At 35.9% G+C, this 18,799-nt stretch overlaps 1 protein-coding gene across 1 annotated transcript in view; it reads right to left on the bottom strand.

The window, feature by feature from the left end:
- Positions 1 to 6,699: 6,699 nt before the first annotated feature.
- Positions 6,700 to 18,799, bottom strand: part of LOC129216806 (disks large homolog 1-like) — a 175,217-nt gene continuing 163,117 nt past the window's right edge. Inside the window, exons 19-22 of the mRNA XM_054851023.1 lie at positions 17,949 to 18,050; positions 16,977 to 17,149; positions 15,150 to 15,259; positions 6,700 to 6,904 (exon numbers count right to left, since the gene is read on the bottom strand). Coding sequence (XP_054706998.1) covers positions 6,700 to 6,904; positions 15,150 to 15,259; positions 16,977 to 17,149; positions 17,949 to 18,050 — 590 coding nt within the window. The remainder of the gene's footprint in view (positions 6,905 to 15,149; positions 15,260 to 16,976; positions 17,150 to 17,948; positions 18,051 to 18,799) is intronic.

The following is an 18,799-nucleotide window of genomic DNA, read 5'->3' as shown; positions in this document are numbered from 1 at the left end:
GTGCACACCCCTATGCTACAAACTAATTCTGTGCCAAGTTTCATGAAAATCAGCCGAACGGTCTAGGCGCTATGCGCGTCACAGAGATCCGGACAGAGAAAATCCGGAAAGAGGCTTTCAGCTTTAGTATTAGTAAAGATAATATTTTTTCTCGTGATACTGCATCGTTTTAAACACTAGTGGAAATTTTTAGTGGCCGGTAACGTCCGGTTTTGAAAGAGTCATTTAATGTGAATTGTTAGCTTTATTTGCGTAAAAGCAAAAGAGCACACAATAAACTCAAAAGCAAGTTGTTTTAAAACTCCAAATACTCTGGTTTAAGGAAAAAAAATCTTTAAGATGCCCACACGATCCTTATTCCTCTACTCACTCGAAATCATTCCACTTCGGATTTACGTAACAACTCCTTCCTCAACCGTCGCAGCAAAGAAATGGTTAGAGGGAAGAGTTATGACGTCAATTCGAAGCGGTATGCCACCGATTTTTTTTTCTGGAAAACCACCCTAAACCACTCTTCTGTGCGCACTCTGCAAGTTTTCTGCTAATACCGCCCATTACCTTTTGAAGCACCTCTACAGGAATTGTCGAATGTCTTTCTGAATTTTTCGCACTATGCATAATTTGAAACTTCGAATTCAAGAAAGAATTACTGTACAGAGATGTTGCAGCAATTAATGGGCGGTATTAGCAGAATGCTTAACAACCGCAAACAGGTACAGATAGAGTCATACTCAAGAAAGAAAAAAAATCGGCGGCATTCATTTTCAGCTTAACCTCATGTCTCCTTCGCCTCAACCGTCGCAGCGAATAAGTACCACAAACAATGACAGTTTGAGGCAGGAGTTATGACGTCATTTCGAAGCGAAATGCCACTGATTTTTTTTTTCCTGAAATACGACCCTATACTACCTGCTACGAAGCTGTACGAATTCTGTACGTCTTCTGCTAACACCGACCATAATTTGTTATAACATCTCTGTAAAGGAATTCCTTCCTGAATTCGATGTTTCGACCCATAAATTGTGAGACCAATTGAGGAAGAAATTCATCGATTCCTGCCGCCAACAAGAAATGGGTGGTATTAGAAGAAGGCCTACACAAGTGCATACAGAAGGATGTGGACATCTTAAACACGTTGCTTAAATACGTTGCAATTAATGTTTTCAAAGATCTTTGCATCAAAATAATGAAAATGCATCGCAGTTGCAATAATCTGTTTGTAATAAGGATATGCAAAATTATGTTGTCTAGTCCAAGTTTATCAGGATCTACCAGCATTTTCGAGCCGAAACTCCATTTGAACCAATTATCAAGTTATGTTTCTCAACGGAATATACTTTACGGAAAGTATTAGAGAGACTAAAGCACCACTTGCTGTTTTCGGGTACACATTGAAGACGTCGTTCTGTAACGAAGACTCGAGCCGATGAAAAGAGGGGGAGGAACTGTCAACAGAAATTGAGGAATGCAGACAAGAACGAGAGATTCTCTCGAGCTCAGAGTTCATGTCGGGAAGACGTGCACTCAGATCCAAGGCTTGTCCCGAGGAGAAACACAGCAGCGCCATCTTCCGACGTGAGAAAGAACGAAGGAGCGTGCTCGTGGATTACTTTGAATGGGTCGCATGCAGCAAGCACCACAAATCTCCACCCAGACCAATATTTTCACAGGAGATTTTATCGATCTAAAGCAACGTTTAGATTAGAGAGAGACTCACCCGGCCCTCAGCGCATGAGCAGAAGCTATGTTTCGACGTTTTGACGTAATGCGTTAGGATGTGCTCATGCTCTAATCCAGACGTGGCTTATGCTGCACGCGAACTCGTGCATGCGACAACGAAGTGACCCGCCACATACATAGCACAATAGTTACAGCATCTAAGTATCGACCCAGTGTTCTTGAAAAAAAATAAACACATCTTAGAAGACTTCATGAGAAGAAATTTGGGAAGAGCTGGCTTTAAGCTTTGTAAATACGATGTTTTGCGGTTATGAAATTGTTTGATTTGAATTATATTGCACAATAAGGGCCATTTGATACGTCATAAAGTTTTAAAATTTTGCTGTTCGGACAAAATATGGTTTGTATAAATTTGTAAGAAAAAAAAGAAAAAAGAATGTTGTTCCTCTCGAAAGTTTGCATTTAAACAATTTTAAGGTTTCCTTAATTCCTTAACTATGAAACTTTTTACTGTACATTCGCAGAGTTTTGTGCATTGACTGCTTGAAGAACAAAAACAATCAATTAGTTAAAACGAACATTTCAGTTATTATTTAACTAATCTTATATCAACAAACACAGACATTTAAAGCCATTGGAATATTATAACACTTTTAGAAAATGCTTAAAAAATAAATGAAAGGATGGGATGATTATCCGTTACCACAAAATACTTGGATGTTTAGTTTCATTTCTGGTACGCAGATCAACTTAAGACTAGTCTTTACCGATCAGCTCCATTTTCATTTAGAGAATCGTACGTAACATTTTCAATCGTGCAATAGATGTTTGCCCTCATGATGCTCAAACTAACCTGACAGCCTCGGCCCTGGAGTCCCAAAGGGCATATTTCGTTACGTTAACAAAACTCCGAATATGATGCTGATTAGCAAAATTCATTGCTCAAGATGTAAAACATTAAAATATAACGGCGTTCAACTTTTCACTCCCGAGACATTTTTGATTAACTTTGGGGAAATTGGACTTGATCGGGCCCTGCTTACCTCTGCGTTAATGGTTAAACGAACACTTTGCCGAGAACTGAGGTAAGCTGTCAGACAACTGTCTTTATTTTAGAAAAAAAGAAGTTTTTTTTTTTTTTTTTTTTTTAGAAATCATCAGAAACTAGTTAACTGGCACCTTTTTTTTTCTTTGATAAACCAAGTTATATAAACATCAGAGGCACGATCATTTTTCTACAGGGGTTGGGTTCATTAGCAACCCTTATTAATACGTTAAAAGATTTGGGTGTGAGCAACCGTGGGAGCCCATATGCAAAATTTTAAGGGGGGGGGGGCTCAGATATTTTCTCCATGGTTTAGCAGCATATTTTCCCCATATAAACCGATTTCAGAACAGATTAGAGCTATGAAAATTTGATATTTTTAATAACTTATTCACTATAGACTGGAAAAGAAATGCTTTTTTATCCTTTTCGCAAAGAAAAAAGTACTAAAAGCAAGTAAGTTTTAATGTTAAGGGGGGGGGGGCTTGAGCCCTTCTTGCCCCCCTATATGGGCGCCCTTGGAAGCAACCTTTCAAATACAGTTTTATCAACTACTACTCAAGTTTAACTCAAAACGGCAGTTTTTGCATCTCTCTGGCAATTAACCCTCAAAATATTTTGGGCAAGTAATTTGTTTTCGCGCTTCAAATGAAATAAATCGTTAAAAAATATTTGACTGGCCTTGAAGAGACCTTCAAATCGACGAAATCGCAATTGTTATGACGATGACATGATCCATGATTGCTCTATGGTTTGGAGCAGTGGATACTTCTACTTAAACAAAAATGGGAAAATACTTCATCGACCCCAAACTTTCACATCCACTCACTCCATTAAGATTTTGCGTTTCTTTTACGGTCGTCTGCAGAAAGGGGGGCTCCCTTCATGCGATATATTTCCGGATCAGGAAATGGGGAAAAACGAAGACACGATGTGGGATAACGATTATGAAAATGCGTGAATCGATGAGAGAATAGTGACCGGGAATGTTATATCACGAAATTGTCTCTCTGTGTTTCTGCTCGGGACGCTGCGATTGTCCGGGGCTATCAGAGCTTCTCCTTGGCAGATATCCAAATCGTGGGTCCGGACTGCTCCCGGATCACTTCCTTGACCTTAGAGTAGATCTCTTCCGGCGTGTCCCCTTGAACCACGGCTGTAGAGGGAGACAGAAAGAGGGACAGTTAGTGACAAGTAAAGACAATTGAATGTACGTGCAAGAAAATAACATTGAAAGAAAGCTATATTAATCAAATAAACCTCCGATCATTTCAAATACAAATACAAAAGTGGCGACCAGCAACAGGTTCTGGGCCCAGCTAGACTGGTCCTAGTCAATTTACAATCCCCAGTGAAGAACAATGGCCCTCTTAAAACTATCTACTCCCGTGCTCATTACCACCTCTTCTGGTAAACTGTTCCAAGGTTCCACTACCCTGCTATAATAATAATTTTTTCTAACATCCATGTTAGCCTGAGATTTAAATAGCTTAAAACAATGACCCCTTGTCCTGTTTTCAGTGCTAAACTTCAGCCCCGTAACATCTTTCATTTTAATAAATTTAAACAACTGAATCATGTCCCCTCGGTCTCTTCTTTGCTCAAGACTGTACATTTTTAACCTTCTAAGCCAGGAATCATAGTCTAAGTGAGAAAGTACATTTATTAGCCTTGTAGCTCGCCTTTGAACCCTTTCCAATACATTAATGTCTTTCTTAAGATAAGGAGACCAAAACTGAACAGCATACTCCAAATGAAGTCTTACCAAACTTCTAAGACCTCATTCTTATTTCAATCGCATAAAAAGCGGGGAAAATATGTTTTTTAGTTTTAAATATTGAAAGACAAATACATTTACTTATTTCTAACTAATGAAGACAGTACCAGGGCCTGATTACTGAATAGGCCAACTAGGCCGTGGACTAGGGCCCCCACTTTTTAGGGACCCCCAAATGGCTACTTTTTTTTTAACCAATAGCTAAAACTGTTTTCACCACTTTCTAAAATTGTAAGGGTTGACTACACAAGGGCCCCGAAAAAGCACATGGCCTAGGGCCCTCTGATATCTTAATCGGGCCCTGGACAGTACACAACTTCTGTCTTATGGTAAACTTTCATTACCTCCCGACCAATTGCAGCAATTACTTTGACACAGTTTCAACATCGTTAAAAATCACAAAAATGTTATTTTTGAATGGAAGTTTAGTTTAAAAATGTATTAGTTAAGTTAAATCGTTTTATTCATATTTTGCACCAGTTTTTCATACACAGAAAATTTAATTTTTCTGTACCTTCATCGCAGTTAAAATTATAACAATAACAGCGAAAGTTGATGAAACTGCTTTTTAAATTCTTTTAATGATTCCTTCAAAGATTGATCCGGAGAAACTCAATATTTAATTATGTTCCTCTGTTCGCTAGTAACTAAAGAGAATAACTACTTTCTGAAGCATTCACGCTGTTCCTCTGGTTGCGTGATTAACAGTGAAAATTGTGTGATTAACAGTAATAAAGCTTAAATCCATATTGTATGAAGTAAGAGTTGTGTCGCAATAATAATAGTAATATCATTTGCTCCTTATCTGGATTTCAAAAGTCAACATGTTTTAAAATTTAATTACTGCAAGCATACCCACAGCTATTGAAATACCCTTTACAGTTGTTAAAATAAATTTCACTCCACTCACCATATCAAAGTCTAAAACTAAAATTAAGATTTAATGCAATTAATTTCTCGCTTGTTGTAAATGTTTATGTTAAAGAAAAACTAAGTCTCCCCCGCTTTGTCTAAAAAAGTCAATAATCTGAATGTTAAAATATTTCCTTCTTTTAGCCTTTAATACTATAATAATATAGCCCGAAATGTACTTCCTTCCTTTCGTTATGAAAATCAGCTTAGCAGACAGAAACATTGTAAGTATAGATCTTCAAACTCTCGTTACTGATTCTACTCACACAAATAAAACAAGTCCTTCTCTTTCGAGACACTCACGTTTCATTTCATACTAATTACAAGTACAACTATGAACACACTTAAACACATAAGTTAACACTGAATGTTCCCATCTGGAAGTATAACATGAATTTTCAGAGTTCCCATCACTTGCTTGCTTCCGCTCAAGCACCCGACTCCCCTCTCTCTCGCGCCTTTTCTCACTCTGGGACGGGTTTTTCTCACAAGAGGGCGCTTTACACAACAGTTCTTTACTTAAAAAACAATACTTCAAAACGAAAGTTCTGTACGAAACGCAACTAACAATTTAATGGATAAACTATCTTGGGTCAGTTTACATTCAAATGAAAAAATGAATTTCAAAAAATGAGAGTACTTTTGCAAGCTTTAAGAGTATAGATAAACCTAAGGGGGAACCTAAAAACAGTTTTTCTAATCGATAACATTTTGCGAGTGCAGAAACGTTGTCGTTTGAGGTGAAAGTATTATTTAAAAAAAAAAAAAAAAAACCCTTGATTAAATTTTGAGCGAAGGTTGCGAATCCTTCGAAAAGTTCGGATGGGCATGTAATTCTACGTGGGACATCACCTTTTCGAGCTGAGTTCGGCCCTGGTTTACGGGAAACGAGTAATGAGCTGTTCTTTGAAAGGTTTGAGGAGATTCAATAAATAAATAAATAAATAAATAAATAATTAAATAAATAAATAAAATAATGCTCTAAAGATATTCTGACAATATTTCAGAGAAAATAGTTTTAAGTTCAATTGTTTAATAGTTTGACCAGTTTTTACGAAAGCTGCAAAAGTCAGTGTTTTGCAAAATTCAATTTTTATGTTTTGAGTGAAATTTTGGTTCCTGTTGGTGAAAGAGATGAAATCTACTGATTTAATGTATTTACACCTTTTTTTCTTTATCTTAAAAATTTCAAAATTTAAATTAACAATTTTTTATTATTAATATAAATTATTATTTTTAAAAAAATAGATTGAAGGATTCGAACACCTTGCGTCAGTAAAATATGTCAACTTAATAGGGTAAAATTTCCTTTCATAAATTTTATTGCTACTTTTCCAACACCATCAGAAATTGATACCAAGGAAAAACTCTTTTTTCGGTCGATTTTCATAAACGTACCTGTGAAATATTCTGCGAATTCCTGTTCCAATTTCTGAGACCTTTCGAACGACTTCCGTGCTTGGTCTTCCGTTATCCTCTTGTTCAGCTCCCTAAAACACAAGTGGTTGACAGATTATTTTAACGCGGTGTCTTAGTGACATAACAAATGAAACTAATTTGCGAAATTCACAGCTTATTCTAAGATGTACCATGTAATATGATTTGAAAAACATTTTTGCTCCTTCAATAGTTGTAGTCAATTTATTAAATGCAAGCGAGATTGAGATTTACTGGAAAGTGTGAAAGGAAGCTTACTTAGTACGTGACAAAAGCTATAGAACAATTCGTGAGATATTTCTCAAGAAATTTGAAAAAATATCAATTTCTGGAACTGTCCAGGAGCTTTTGGCTATATGGTGTAGTTTTTATATTTGTTGAATGCTTATTCTAACTAACACTAGATCACTATTTTTGCAGTGGCAATGCAAAATACAGTATTTTTGGTATATTTTAAAGCGACATAGTTTCGAAATCTGACTGAAAAAATAATTCATTGGAAATGGGAAACTAAACTAGATTGCGGTTGAAAATTTTTGTATTTTACGCCTAACATTGTTTTAAACAAACAAAGACAAAATTAAAAATTTTAAAAAACCCTGACTGAGTTGCAACTGTAGAATCAAGAGGGAAAATTGAAAATCCTTTTAAAAGTCTTATATTATTAAAAATCAAGTATTTTCTTTCTTACTAACTAGAAACTAGCAACTGATAAAAATTTCAAATCATTGCGTTTTATTTCCTTGTCAGCCAACAATGAATTCGGTTATCAATTGCGTGAATAAAGGCTTAACCGTTATTAAAATCTGCTTTTAAAAAACGTTATAATTCGAATTCTATGAAACATGGAAGTTCCAAACACATTCTATCAGACGCGAAAAAAAAAAAAAAAAAAAAAAATCTCCTTATTTTGGTATTACATTTAAAAGAATTTAACTATGTTTTCAATGCAAAAACACTGTCAAAAATGAAACGCTCAATTTTGACGATTCGGCAATCCTCGAGCACTATTTCGTAATTTTCGACGATCCTTTCGTCACCGAATCACGTGATATTTGACGAAACCAGAAATCTCAAATTTTTCACGAAATTATTTCGTCCCAATTTCGTTACATTGCAGTGCATTCTGGGAGTTTTCGTTTCAATCTTGTACTTGCTCGTTAAATTATCTTACCTCAATTATTCTAAAGGATTCATAAAAAAGGTTAGTAATTATTGAAATTTGTATGTGCAATGTGCCTTCTTTTATGTATTGTTACATTTTTGTTTAGTGTTGTGTTTGTAGTTGTATTTAAAACACATTAAAATTGAAAACGAACGGTTCGATTAGGTTTAGAATTCTGTGTGTGTTAACTTTGAGTCACTTCCACGTTAGGCTTAGCTAGCGTTGTTTTTTTTTATTTGTAAAAGAAAATGTTGGTTCGTTGACATTTGTTTCCAAAAGCGTACTTCCTTTATTTCGTTAAAAATATTACAAACATGACTAAAGAGTTTGTACGAATTTAAACTTACAAAAAAAAAAAAAAAAAAACCCCTCCACCGTAGCTTAACTAACACAGATGATAAATACAGCGCTTTTATAAAAGGCATAGAACTTTGAAGCTTTTAATTTCAACATGGAATATATTACATGGTTATGTGCTTTCATTCTTCTCCATGAATTTAAAAAAAAATAATTCTGTTAAACGAAGTGTATTTTTTAGTTTAATAATTCAAATTTGTTTCATTCTGCATTTTTATTTTCTTAAACAAATACTTAATACCAATCCCCCAATATGCTTACCAGCTTACCCCACGTTGTTTATATAATCTCTTTCCCTGCGGCAGATGTTTCTAGCAATAAGTGCTTATGTTCATTATTTGTGCAGCTTTTTTTTTTTTTACTTGCATAAACATGAAGTAAAGTAAATATCAATTTGATAAAATCATTTTAAGATAGAGAAAATATTAATTTAGATAAAGAACTCTATATTTGTGCTTGATATTTCAGCAGAATATTTTCAATATTTTTTCAATTTTTTCGCAAATCAAAATAAATTATTTAAGTGAAGTTTTAATGTTTAACCTCGATTCAAAAAGAAAAGATAGTATAGCATGTTTGAAAATTGTAATAATAATAGTAAGCATTTTTTGTTGTTTATTTTCCCACTTCATGCACTAAATTTATAAGTTTTTCTATGTCAATTTGTGTTACATGATTTGTCATTATTATGAATTTTTCCATTATACATAGTTTCTACAGCTAAAATAAATGCAGCATTAATTTTATTGCCATATTTGCCGCCTCAAGATATTGTCAACAAAAAGTGAGAAATCCCGGTCTACATTAAATCAGACTAAGAAGTATTTTATAGATGATTTCCAATAAATCCAAATCTTTTAGTTGGAGTTGTGATTTTGCTGGATATAAAGTAAAATGCCTGAAAATTTAACCGAACGTCAATTGAAAAATTGAAAGGATAATGAAAATATATGAAAAATTAAAAGGATAATGAAAATATATGATAAGCTTTATATATGTAACAAGCTTTGCTCACCACACTAGTACCTATTTTCATTATATACCTTTGAAAAAAAATCCATTGATATCAGTCAATTAGTTCTCAAGACACAAACAAACAAGAAAATGCACTTAGTTATTGGGTTTCCCCTATCTTTTTCAACTCTTCTCCCTTGCCGTTTTTTTATTCACTGCGTGAAAATTGCATATTTTAAAAATCAAATGCTTAGTTAAAAGGTGATACCCCCTTCGTCTCCGTCCCAAACTAGTAAGTAGAGTTATGTTTGAATATTTTTGTACTAGTGATTGATTCTGATGATTTTATGATTTTGTTCGAATATTTTGTAAAGATTTCAAGGTACTATACTATCAATTAACAACTTTATTTGGTAAGCATTCTCTCTTAAAATCATTACCAGCTGAGTTAAAGAACTCCGAAGTACACACGCACTTAAGCTACGCCCAATTTTGTAAGTACTCTACCCCCAGTATAGCAGAAAAATCAGTTTTTTTTCCTACTAAATCCCTATCCATCAGCTAGAAGATAGCTTTATGTAATTACTAGTCAACTTATGAAATGGAGCGTGGCTTCGAGTGTTGGAGCCCTGGGTTTTTGTCTCTAATTTGATAGTGGTTTAAGGAGGTGAAGCTCGGTAAGTAAATGTTGTTTATTGATAACATAGCACAATAAAATCTCTGAAAAAAGTGCAAATAAAATCATAATCACCAGTTTCAGTACTACTTAATTCATAAGTACTTTATTGGAACTAATTTGGGTAGGGGGGGGGGGAGTAGTTCAGAAAACATTCGTGAAGAAAACGGAACACGAAAATCGGGGAAAAAAAAACGGTGTATTTTGGCTATTGGCTAAAATAAAAAATAAATTTAAAAAAAAATCACAGATCAACAATTTTCGCACATTTGATTTTTTTTATAGCTCAAAAAAAAAAAAAAAAAGGAAAATTCACGACTTGATGTGCAAAAGAATTAACTCGTTTAATGGCTAAATAATGCTGATTCTCGATAAATTGAAGAAACTCTAATGCTAGAATATTATTCAGAAATTAATTTCAGAAACTGAGAGTCTAGCTGAATAAATGAAAATTTTGTTCATCCGCTGTAAAAATAGCTCATTCTTGCAATCTGCTTGAAAAAAAGCTGTCAGCATCGAAATAATCATATATTTTGAAAAATATGAAAATTAAATCAGGTGCTTTTCAAAGTCACAAGCGAATCGTAGCTTTTTAACTTAAGAAAAAAAACCCCTCAGATTTTGAAAGAAATCGTGAAAACATGTTTTATTTCAGAAACAAATTGCTGAATTTAATCGTAAAACTTTCCTCGAAATAGAAAAAAGATCCATGTGCGTGAGGGCATACACACATGGACTTAAACCTTTACTTATTATGTATATATGCTATTTTTAAAACTTTTTTAGGATGGATCCAACATCACGGAGATAATCAGAACAAGGACAGACGAAGACTTTTTCATAATTATAACAATATTCTAAGTGTTCGTATATTATACATTGATTTCTTGTTACACATGTTTGGAAATAAAAATAAAAACTTAGGGATAAAAAGCAAAGGTATATTTTTATAATTATTTAAGAAACATTACACTAAATTAATTTTACCAAAAGATTTATTTCACATCTGCATTTTTTAAAGATTTATATTTTCAAATACCTTTTGCAATTTTGGAGAGAATTGTTTTCAAAGAATGAAGCATGAAATGCATGCAATAATAAAGTTCCTGTACTAAGCATAAATTTGGCCAAATAAACATTCTACATACAAGCAAAATTAATAAAACAAATAATTAATTGGAAAAAGAAAAAGGTAAGCTTTTGCTTAAGATTATCTAATTTTATTTTCTGTATCTAATTTTTGAACAAATATGTACTAACTTAAAGTTGTCCATTTTATTGTACTTTTTCTTTGAAATTTGTGGTATAAGTTGGATAAAAAAATTTTTTTTTTGGAATTTTTTCATGCGATGCAATGAAGAAGAAACTTCTCAGCAATTTTCTCCCGAGCATATATCGATCTAACTGTGCATAAAAGTGGCACATGATTTATTTTTCCAGAACTAAATGTCTGCTGAGGAAGTAGCACATTTATATTACCAGTAGGGGCAGGGCGATGTAGGAATTTCTACATCGTGATGCATCGCCATCCTTATATCGCGACGTAGCGATGTAGTTCAAACAGTTTGAAATATTCTTTCCGCTTTAGGGGCACCCCCCTCCCCAATTAGGGGGGTTTTCTTTACAAAAATCCAGACTTTTGTCAGATCTTTTTCTAATTTGGCACATAGGTTCTTTAATCACATGGGGTAGTATCCCATATGAATACTACCCCATGGGAAACTATTCTATGTGAATTTCCAGCATCAAAGGACATCTGGGTCGAATCTGGAAAAGATTCGACGAAAACTGGATTTTTATAAGGAAAACTCCGTTGGGGTTTGCCACACATAGCGGAACGAAAACTACACTATGAGAATTCCCAATTATCAAAAGACAAATGTACCAAATTTGGAACAGATCAGACAAAACCTGGGTTCTTATAAGACCCCCCCCCCCCCACACACACACGTGGTTTCAAACTCCATAGCGAGACGAAAACGGGAATTCCCGAGCGTCAAAGGACATCTGTGACAATTTTGGAAAAGACATGATAAAATTGGTTTTTTGTAAGAAAACCCCTCATTTGGTGGTTGTCGCCCATAGCGGGGTGAAAACTACCCTATGAGAATTCCTGAGCATCAATGAACGAACCTCTATGCCAAATTTTGGAAAGATCCGACAAAAATGAATTTTTTTCAAGGAAAACCCTTATTGGGGTTCCCCCCCCCCCATACATTGACGAAAGCTAACCTCCGTGAATTCCTGAGCATCAAAGAACTTCTATGGCAAATTTAGAAAATATCGGACGAAAACTTTTTTTTATATAAGGAGAACCCCCAATGCGGGGTTGCTCCCCCCCCCCACATCATGGAGGGTTGAAAACTACCATGTGTGAATTCCCGAGCATCAGAGGACCTCTGTTTCAAATTTGGAAAAGATATGATAAAAACTGGATTTTTATAAGACCCCCTCACCCGTATGGGGTTGCCCCCCATAGCGGAAAGAAAACCACCCTATGAGAATTCCTGAGCATCAAATAACGAAACTCTGCCAAATTCGGAAAGATCCAACAAAAACTGGATTTTTTGTAGGAAAACTACCATAGGGGTTGCCCCCCCCCCCCATAGAAAACCGAAAACTACCCTGCGTGAATCCCCGTGCATCAAAGAGCCTATGTGTCAAATTTTGGAAAGATCCGACAAAAATTGGATTTTTTCAAGGACCCCTCCCCCTCCCTCCCCTTATAAAGTGATGAAAACTACCCTGCGTGATTCTTGAGCATCTAAGAACCTCTGAGACAAATTAAAAAAAGATCGGACAAAAACTTTTTTTTTTTAATACGAAGAACCCCCAATGCGGGGTTGTCTGTCTCCCCCCGCCCCCCACATAGACGGACATAAACGACCTTGTGTGAATTCCCGAGCCTCCAATAACGAACCTCTGTGCCAAATTTGGAAAATATCCGACAAAAATTAGATTTTTTGAAGAAAACCCCCCATTATGGGGGGGGGGAATTAGATACCATGGAGAGTTTAATCTGCAATAATTTGTTTTACCTTTTTTAAGAGGTTGTTTGTTTGCATTTTTACATAAATAAAAATTTGCTTGACATATTTTATGTGCCTCTTTCTTTAACAATTACTTGTCTTTTTTTTTTTTTTTTTGATGGGGGGGGGAGGCTGCAGGCCTGTTGTTTCAATTTTTTCCCAAATATGACAAAAAGTCTGTACTCAATAAAATTTTTACAGAAAACCAACTAAAACGACGGCCAGTCATGTGTAAAAACATGAATGTTCAAAAATCAAGACGGGAGGGGGGGGGGGGGGTAATTGACCCCCCGACCCCGTAAATGACGGGCCTGTGAAAGTGACTATACGCAGTAAAGTGGGAAACTACGGTGGTAAGATTCTGAAGTTAGGATTTGATCACAAGCACACAAATCTTATAAAATACAGTCGAACCTCGTTATAACGAACTTAAAGGGACCATTAAAATCGATTATTATAAAACGTGGTTCGCTTTATCCAAAAAACAATGAACAATAAGAGAAGGATTGCAAAAAAGTTCATTTTAGCAGTTATTTTTTTAAGCGTGTTCGAATTAACGAGGTTCGACTGTATTCTCAAAAATAAAAAAAAAACTGTGCTCAAAGAAAAAAAAGGAAATAAATTTTCTTAAAAATTTAGGAAATTAACGTCCTTATATATGACGAAATTAATTTGACGAAACTAATGCTCTCAAAGCTACGAAAATGATTGTTAATTTGACAAAACTAGAATGAAGAAGTATTTCGTTACATTTGACGAAATTCGCATCGTCAAACCACTAACAAAAGCAGTTTCTTCAATTTGACGAAATGTTCGCTCGGAGCATATCCCTGGAAGTGGTTTCGTCAAAAATGAAGAAAATTTCGTCAAAATTGAAAGTCCATTTCTGAGAGTGAATGGCGAAAAACTTTTTAGAGGTTTTTAATTGATATCTTCTTTAGTTAATGTCATCCAAAGATGCAACCTAGCTAAAAACACTCTCGATCAACCATCCTTTTGAATATTTTTTTATTCTTCTCAAAATCGGTTTATCCGTTTAGGCGCTAGCGTGCCACAAACAGACACACAGATACAGAGACCGACCTGTCAAACTTATAACCCCCTTCTTTTGTTGCTCTGGGGTTAAAAAATATTATGGTTGTTGCAACGCCTCTCTCAAAAAGAAAGAAAATTACCAAACTTTTTAGGGGACTCAAGTGTGTTGAACGGGCCCGTTATCGTTTTCTTAGTTTCTGATATTCACTGTTTAAGAAAAATTGCTGACGTTTTCACTATTGGTTGATTCCCATTGTCGCTTCTGCTAGTTTTGGACTGTTATAATGGCTATCAAATCGACAGTGAGGAATTATCTGCTCCAGTTGATGTCATAGAGCAATCAATTAATCACGATTTTGCAGTAACATTTTTTCATGTCGGAAGAAAAACTTCTAATAATGAGTCAGTTTGAGGGTGTGATAAATAATTTATGTTGAATCAGTAATGTTTTCCGAAAGTTTTAAGACGAAGTTTTTGTCGCCATCGCAATGTATGTGAATCTCAAGGTACATAGATATACGGTTTTTTGCTTAGTAGAGCACATGGAATAGATTTTTTTTTTAAATCTCGTGAGTGATAATAAGTAAAATTTCTTAATTTCAATGGAGCTAGACGGCTCTAGCTTTTTTTTTTTTTTTTTTGGCGAAAACTGTTTTGAGTGAAGTGATATAATTTCACCATGGATAATCAAAGATCGCCAATGAATTATCGTGCCAAGATGAATGAAAATCTCACGTGGCAGGGAACCCACTGACAGGTCGTGTGATGTTGAAACTCCAAATAAAATTCTGTCTACCGGAATAATTTCCCAGATATTTGATTCCTTCAATTCCCCAATTCTTTCTCCAAGTGGATAAAAATTTCTATCGTGTGTGTGTGTGGTGTACAAGTCATGCGGTGAATAGAATCATGATACTACTGTTCTAGTATCTTAAAACTATCCAACTTGGACTTTTAAAGTTAATGTAAAAAATAATATAAAAACAATCTAGCAATGCTATATGGTTGCTTCACTTTCTAAAATAATCCAAAAATTTAAATTAAATCCGTCATCTTCTCTAACTGCAAGTTAGTGTACTCACATGATGGATTCAACGGATTTCGGTTTGATGAATATGGCGACGGGATGCAGACTTGCCATCTGTAGTCTCTTGATGGCGTTGCCACTCACATCCAAGATGCAGTGCTTGCCCTGTCGGAAAAGGAAAGATCAGTTCTCTAGTTGACACCCACTACAGTAGCGGATTTTAGGGGGGGCACAGAGGGCACGTGCCCCCCCCAAATGGATTAATTAATTTCACTATTTTATTTATTACTTTTTAACTGACCTTTCCTTCGTTTTTTTTTTACGTAGCTAATTAAAAAGAACACAAAACACACACACAGCATATTTTGAATAAAAGCATTTTTGTTTGATAAAGAAGTATTACTGGAGTCAGAGGCCCAGAGTTGCAGAATACATTTAACTCATTGGCTTCAAATTCAAGAGACCGCATTATCGCGATTCGTCCATTAATTCTTCTGTAATGGAATCAATAATTAACATTTTTTTTAAATGTGTAGGCGCACCTAAAAGAGTCATTTTGATCTAGGAACCTATTTGCGAAATAATAGATTTCTTTTTCAGCTAATAAAAGATGCAAAATGAAAGAAATCATGTGGTAGATTCTTAGAAAAACCATGATTTTTAATAGAAACGGCATGTAGTATCAATATGTTATCTCAACTGTATCATGGCTTGAAGAACAAATCAGCAATTGTTTTGAAATTCACACAGAAATAGTTTCTGAATTCTTCAGTGAAACTTATATATGTTATGAAGTTATGATTTAATTAATTTTAAAAAACTCAAGAGAGGTATGAGTTTATTTAATAACCTTGCCCTCGTGTTATAATCATTATGACAATGTTCCTAGGTAAAGCCGCTCATTGTCTAGCATCTTGGTGACATTATATTGCGTTTAGTATTTAAATGGCTTGAAACGTTAAAGATGTTTTCCGTCCACATTCAAAGTATATTAGTGCATAATATTCATGTACTTAGAAGTAGATTCATTGACCTTAAGGAATCCTAGGGAAAAAAATAAAATAAAAAAAAAACACGCACATTAAAAAATAAAGTCGTCAAAACTTTGTTATGAAACATCGAAGGCGGGGGGGGGGGGGAGGTGTATTCAATTTCCCGTGCCCCCTCCAAAAGATTTTTCTATATCCGCCCCTGATCCACTACATGGTGTCCATAGACTTTCAAGGTACAGGCTGAGCTATCGCAATGCCCTCTCAGTTTGTCAAGATCACACGACGACAAAACCTCTTCAGTTTCAATCAAACAACGATGGCAGAAAAGAGTTACCGGAGGGTTCGTCGTTTCCTCCGGTAACCCTTAATACAAAGATTGGTTCTTCAGGTCTTATTTACCAAGACTTGTTTTTGTGCTATCAACTATACAGTTAAAATTCAGGAAACTTTTATGGTAAATATTACTGTAAAATGGAGTGTTTACAGTGCAGTAAAAATTTACAATAAATTGGGCCGAAAAAAAATAAACGATTACAGCGCCAATTGATACACCACGTGAGGTATAGTGCAAAGCACGAAATACCGTACTTCCTTTGACTCGACGTGTCCTGACTCGTATGGTGGTTAGCAAGACCGCCTGCCAATACGAAGGGTCCCAGTTCAAACTGCTGCTCGTATTTTGCGTTTTTAAACTCTCATCGTTTAATCTACCGTGAAATTTTACAGAAAAATGGGATTTTGCGGTAAAAGTTATTGGCAACATGGATGCCAGTAACTCTTGCCGTAAAATTTCAGGATTTTTTAAAACTGGGTCTTGCTGTGTCTAGTTCTTGAAGATCTGTGGTCTGCTCAGATTAACAGGAGAAGAAACTAGGGAGTCCCATGCCTACCTTTTCCGCGACCTCCCTCACCGACTGGACACTGGTCCCGTAGAGGTTGTCGTTGTATTGTCCGGCCTCGATGAACAGGTGTCCCTGGATGTCCCGTTCCATTTGCTCTCGGGATGGGACAAAATGGTAGTCTCGGCCGTCCACCTCGTAATCTCGCTTCGGACGCGTCGTATCTGGAAAACAGAATAGGAACCTCTCACAAATGTGTATGACACCGACGATTCACTAAGAAAGAAACTGTCATGGCAAAAGTCGCCTCTTTGAAGTTAAGGTTTCTAAAGCATTACATGCACAGAGTATAACTTCGATTTACTGATACCTGATTTAACAATTTCCTCAAGAGAATGAATGATACATTTCACAGGTCCGGATTTGACTGCATTGAATGTTTATGCTCCTATATTTAACGGTAACTTTTTCCAGTCCCTCGACGATCGTTAAATCGAAGTTATACTGTAGGAACAGAAAACGGAAATGATAAGTGGTCAGAAAACTGGGTAGCTCTTAAGTGTGGAGTGCACTGGTATATTGGGAGGAATTTCATGGCTTTTCTTAATCGATTTTAAATTTGGGTTTCTTCTTTCGTAATATTTGTCCCAATTTAGGGAAGAGAATCATCCCTTCTTCACCCGAAGTCACATGACCTTTTTCTGAAGGTTGGTCGAGCAGCCATAGTGGTCTGATCTGTAAGGCATCGGACTCGTGACCGGAGGGTCCCGGGTTCGATCCTACCCGGGCGAAGATTCACCGTCTTCATTAATGGTGACTGGGGGGGGGGGGAGGGACGTTAAATATGCTCATGGTTGCAAAGTCTTCCAAGTGAAATGATGCCTCTGGGGATGCTGGACCAGACATTGCTCGATTTTTGGTCTGGATCAAAAAATCAGAGCTGTGTTCAGGGTCCCGTCTAGCTGGTTAAACCACAAAAAGTAGTAAGTATGGGGGACGCAGGAGTGAAAAGTAGGTACTTACGCGGCACGCAGCTTCCGAACTTGTCTGGATACTCCGAGATGAGGTCGTCGTTGATCCGATCTTTGAGAGGTCCCAAGATGATGACGGGGCGCGCGTACGAGACTGCAATACAGAGACAACAAAGAGATCTCAGAAATGATGAGTCGCTGAAACATGAGTAGTTTCCAGTGGCGGATTGGTTGAAAAAATCGGCCCTGGCATTAGATGTAGCGGCCCCATAGCTCTTATAGATATTAAATTTTACCTAACGATTGGGATGTCACTTAAATATGAGGAAATTATTCTTAACAACTAAATATGTTTTATTTAAACGAAATTCTACAGATAGGAACACTTCTGCGCTTTAATGGTGAACAAATTGATACAGTATTAGCTAAATCTTATTTGGGGGGAAATTTGTGAGTGTAATTGTCCATTTAAGTATTTTTATAATGCCGGGAATTCGATTGAATATACTTGATAACACTGCTTGTTTAGTATGTCCTTTTCTGCAGCCATAACAAGTAACTTAATTGCCCTGTTTTATGATGTTCAGGGGTGAAAGACTAGGACCGTCTTAGAACGTGATGGGTCCCTCGACACAAACACACATTACTGGGCCCTGTCATAAACATTCCCGTTTTTATACTGCCATAACCTGACGACCCCCAGACTCGATACGAGGTCAAAAACCTGGTGGGAGGGGTCGGGTACGAGTTTGGCAGCCCCTTAATTTATTTTTTTTTTCAAACTCATGTATCAATACAAAGAGAGAAAGTGGATTTAGCTTTCGGACTTCTGGGAGCCATTAAAGTATTAGCATATAAACTTAATGGAAAGATTAAAATTGAGTTTGAAACAGGGGGGTCCAG

Source organism: Uloborus diversus, chromosome 2 (genome assembly GCF_026930045.1).
Source record: "Uloborus diversus isolate 005 chromosome 2, Udiv.v.3.1, whole genome shotgun sequence".
NCBI classification, from domain to species: domain Eukaryota; kingdom Metazoa; phylum Arthropoda; class Arachnida; order Araneae; family Uloboridae; genus Uloborus; species Uloborus diversus.
Note: the sequence above shows the minus strand (reverse complement) of the source record. Positions and strands in the feature narration are given on the sequence as shown.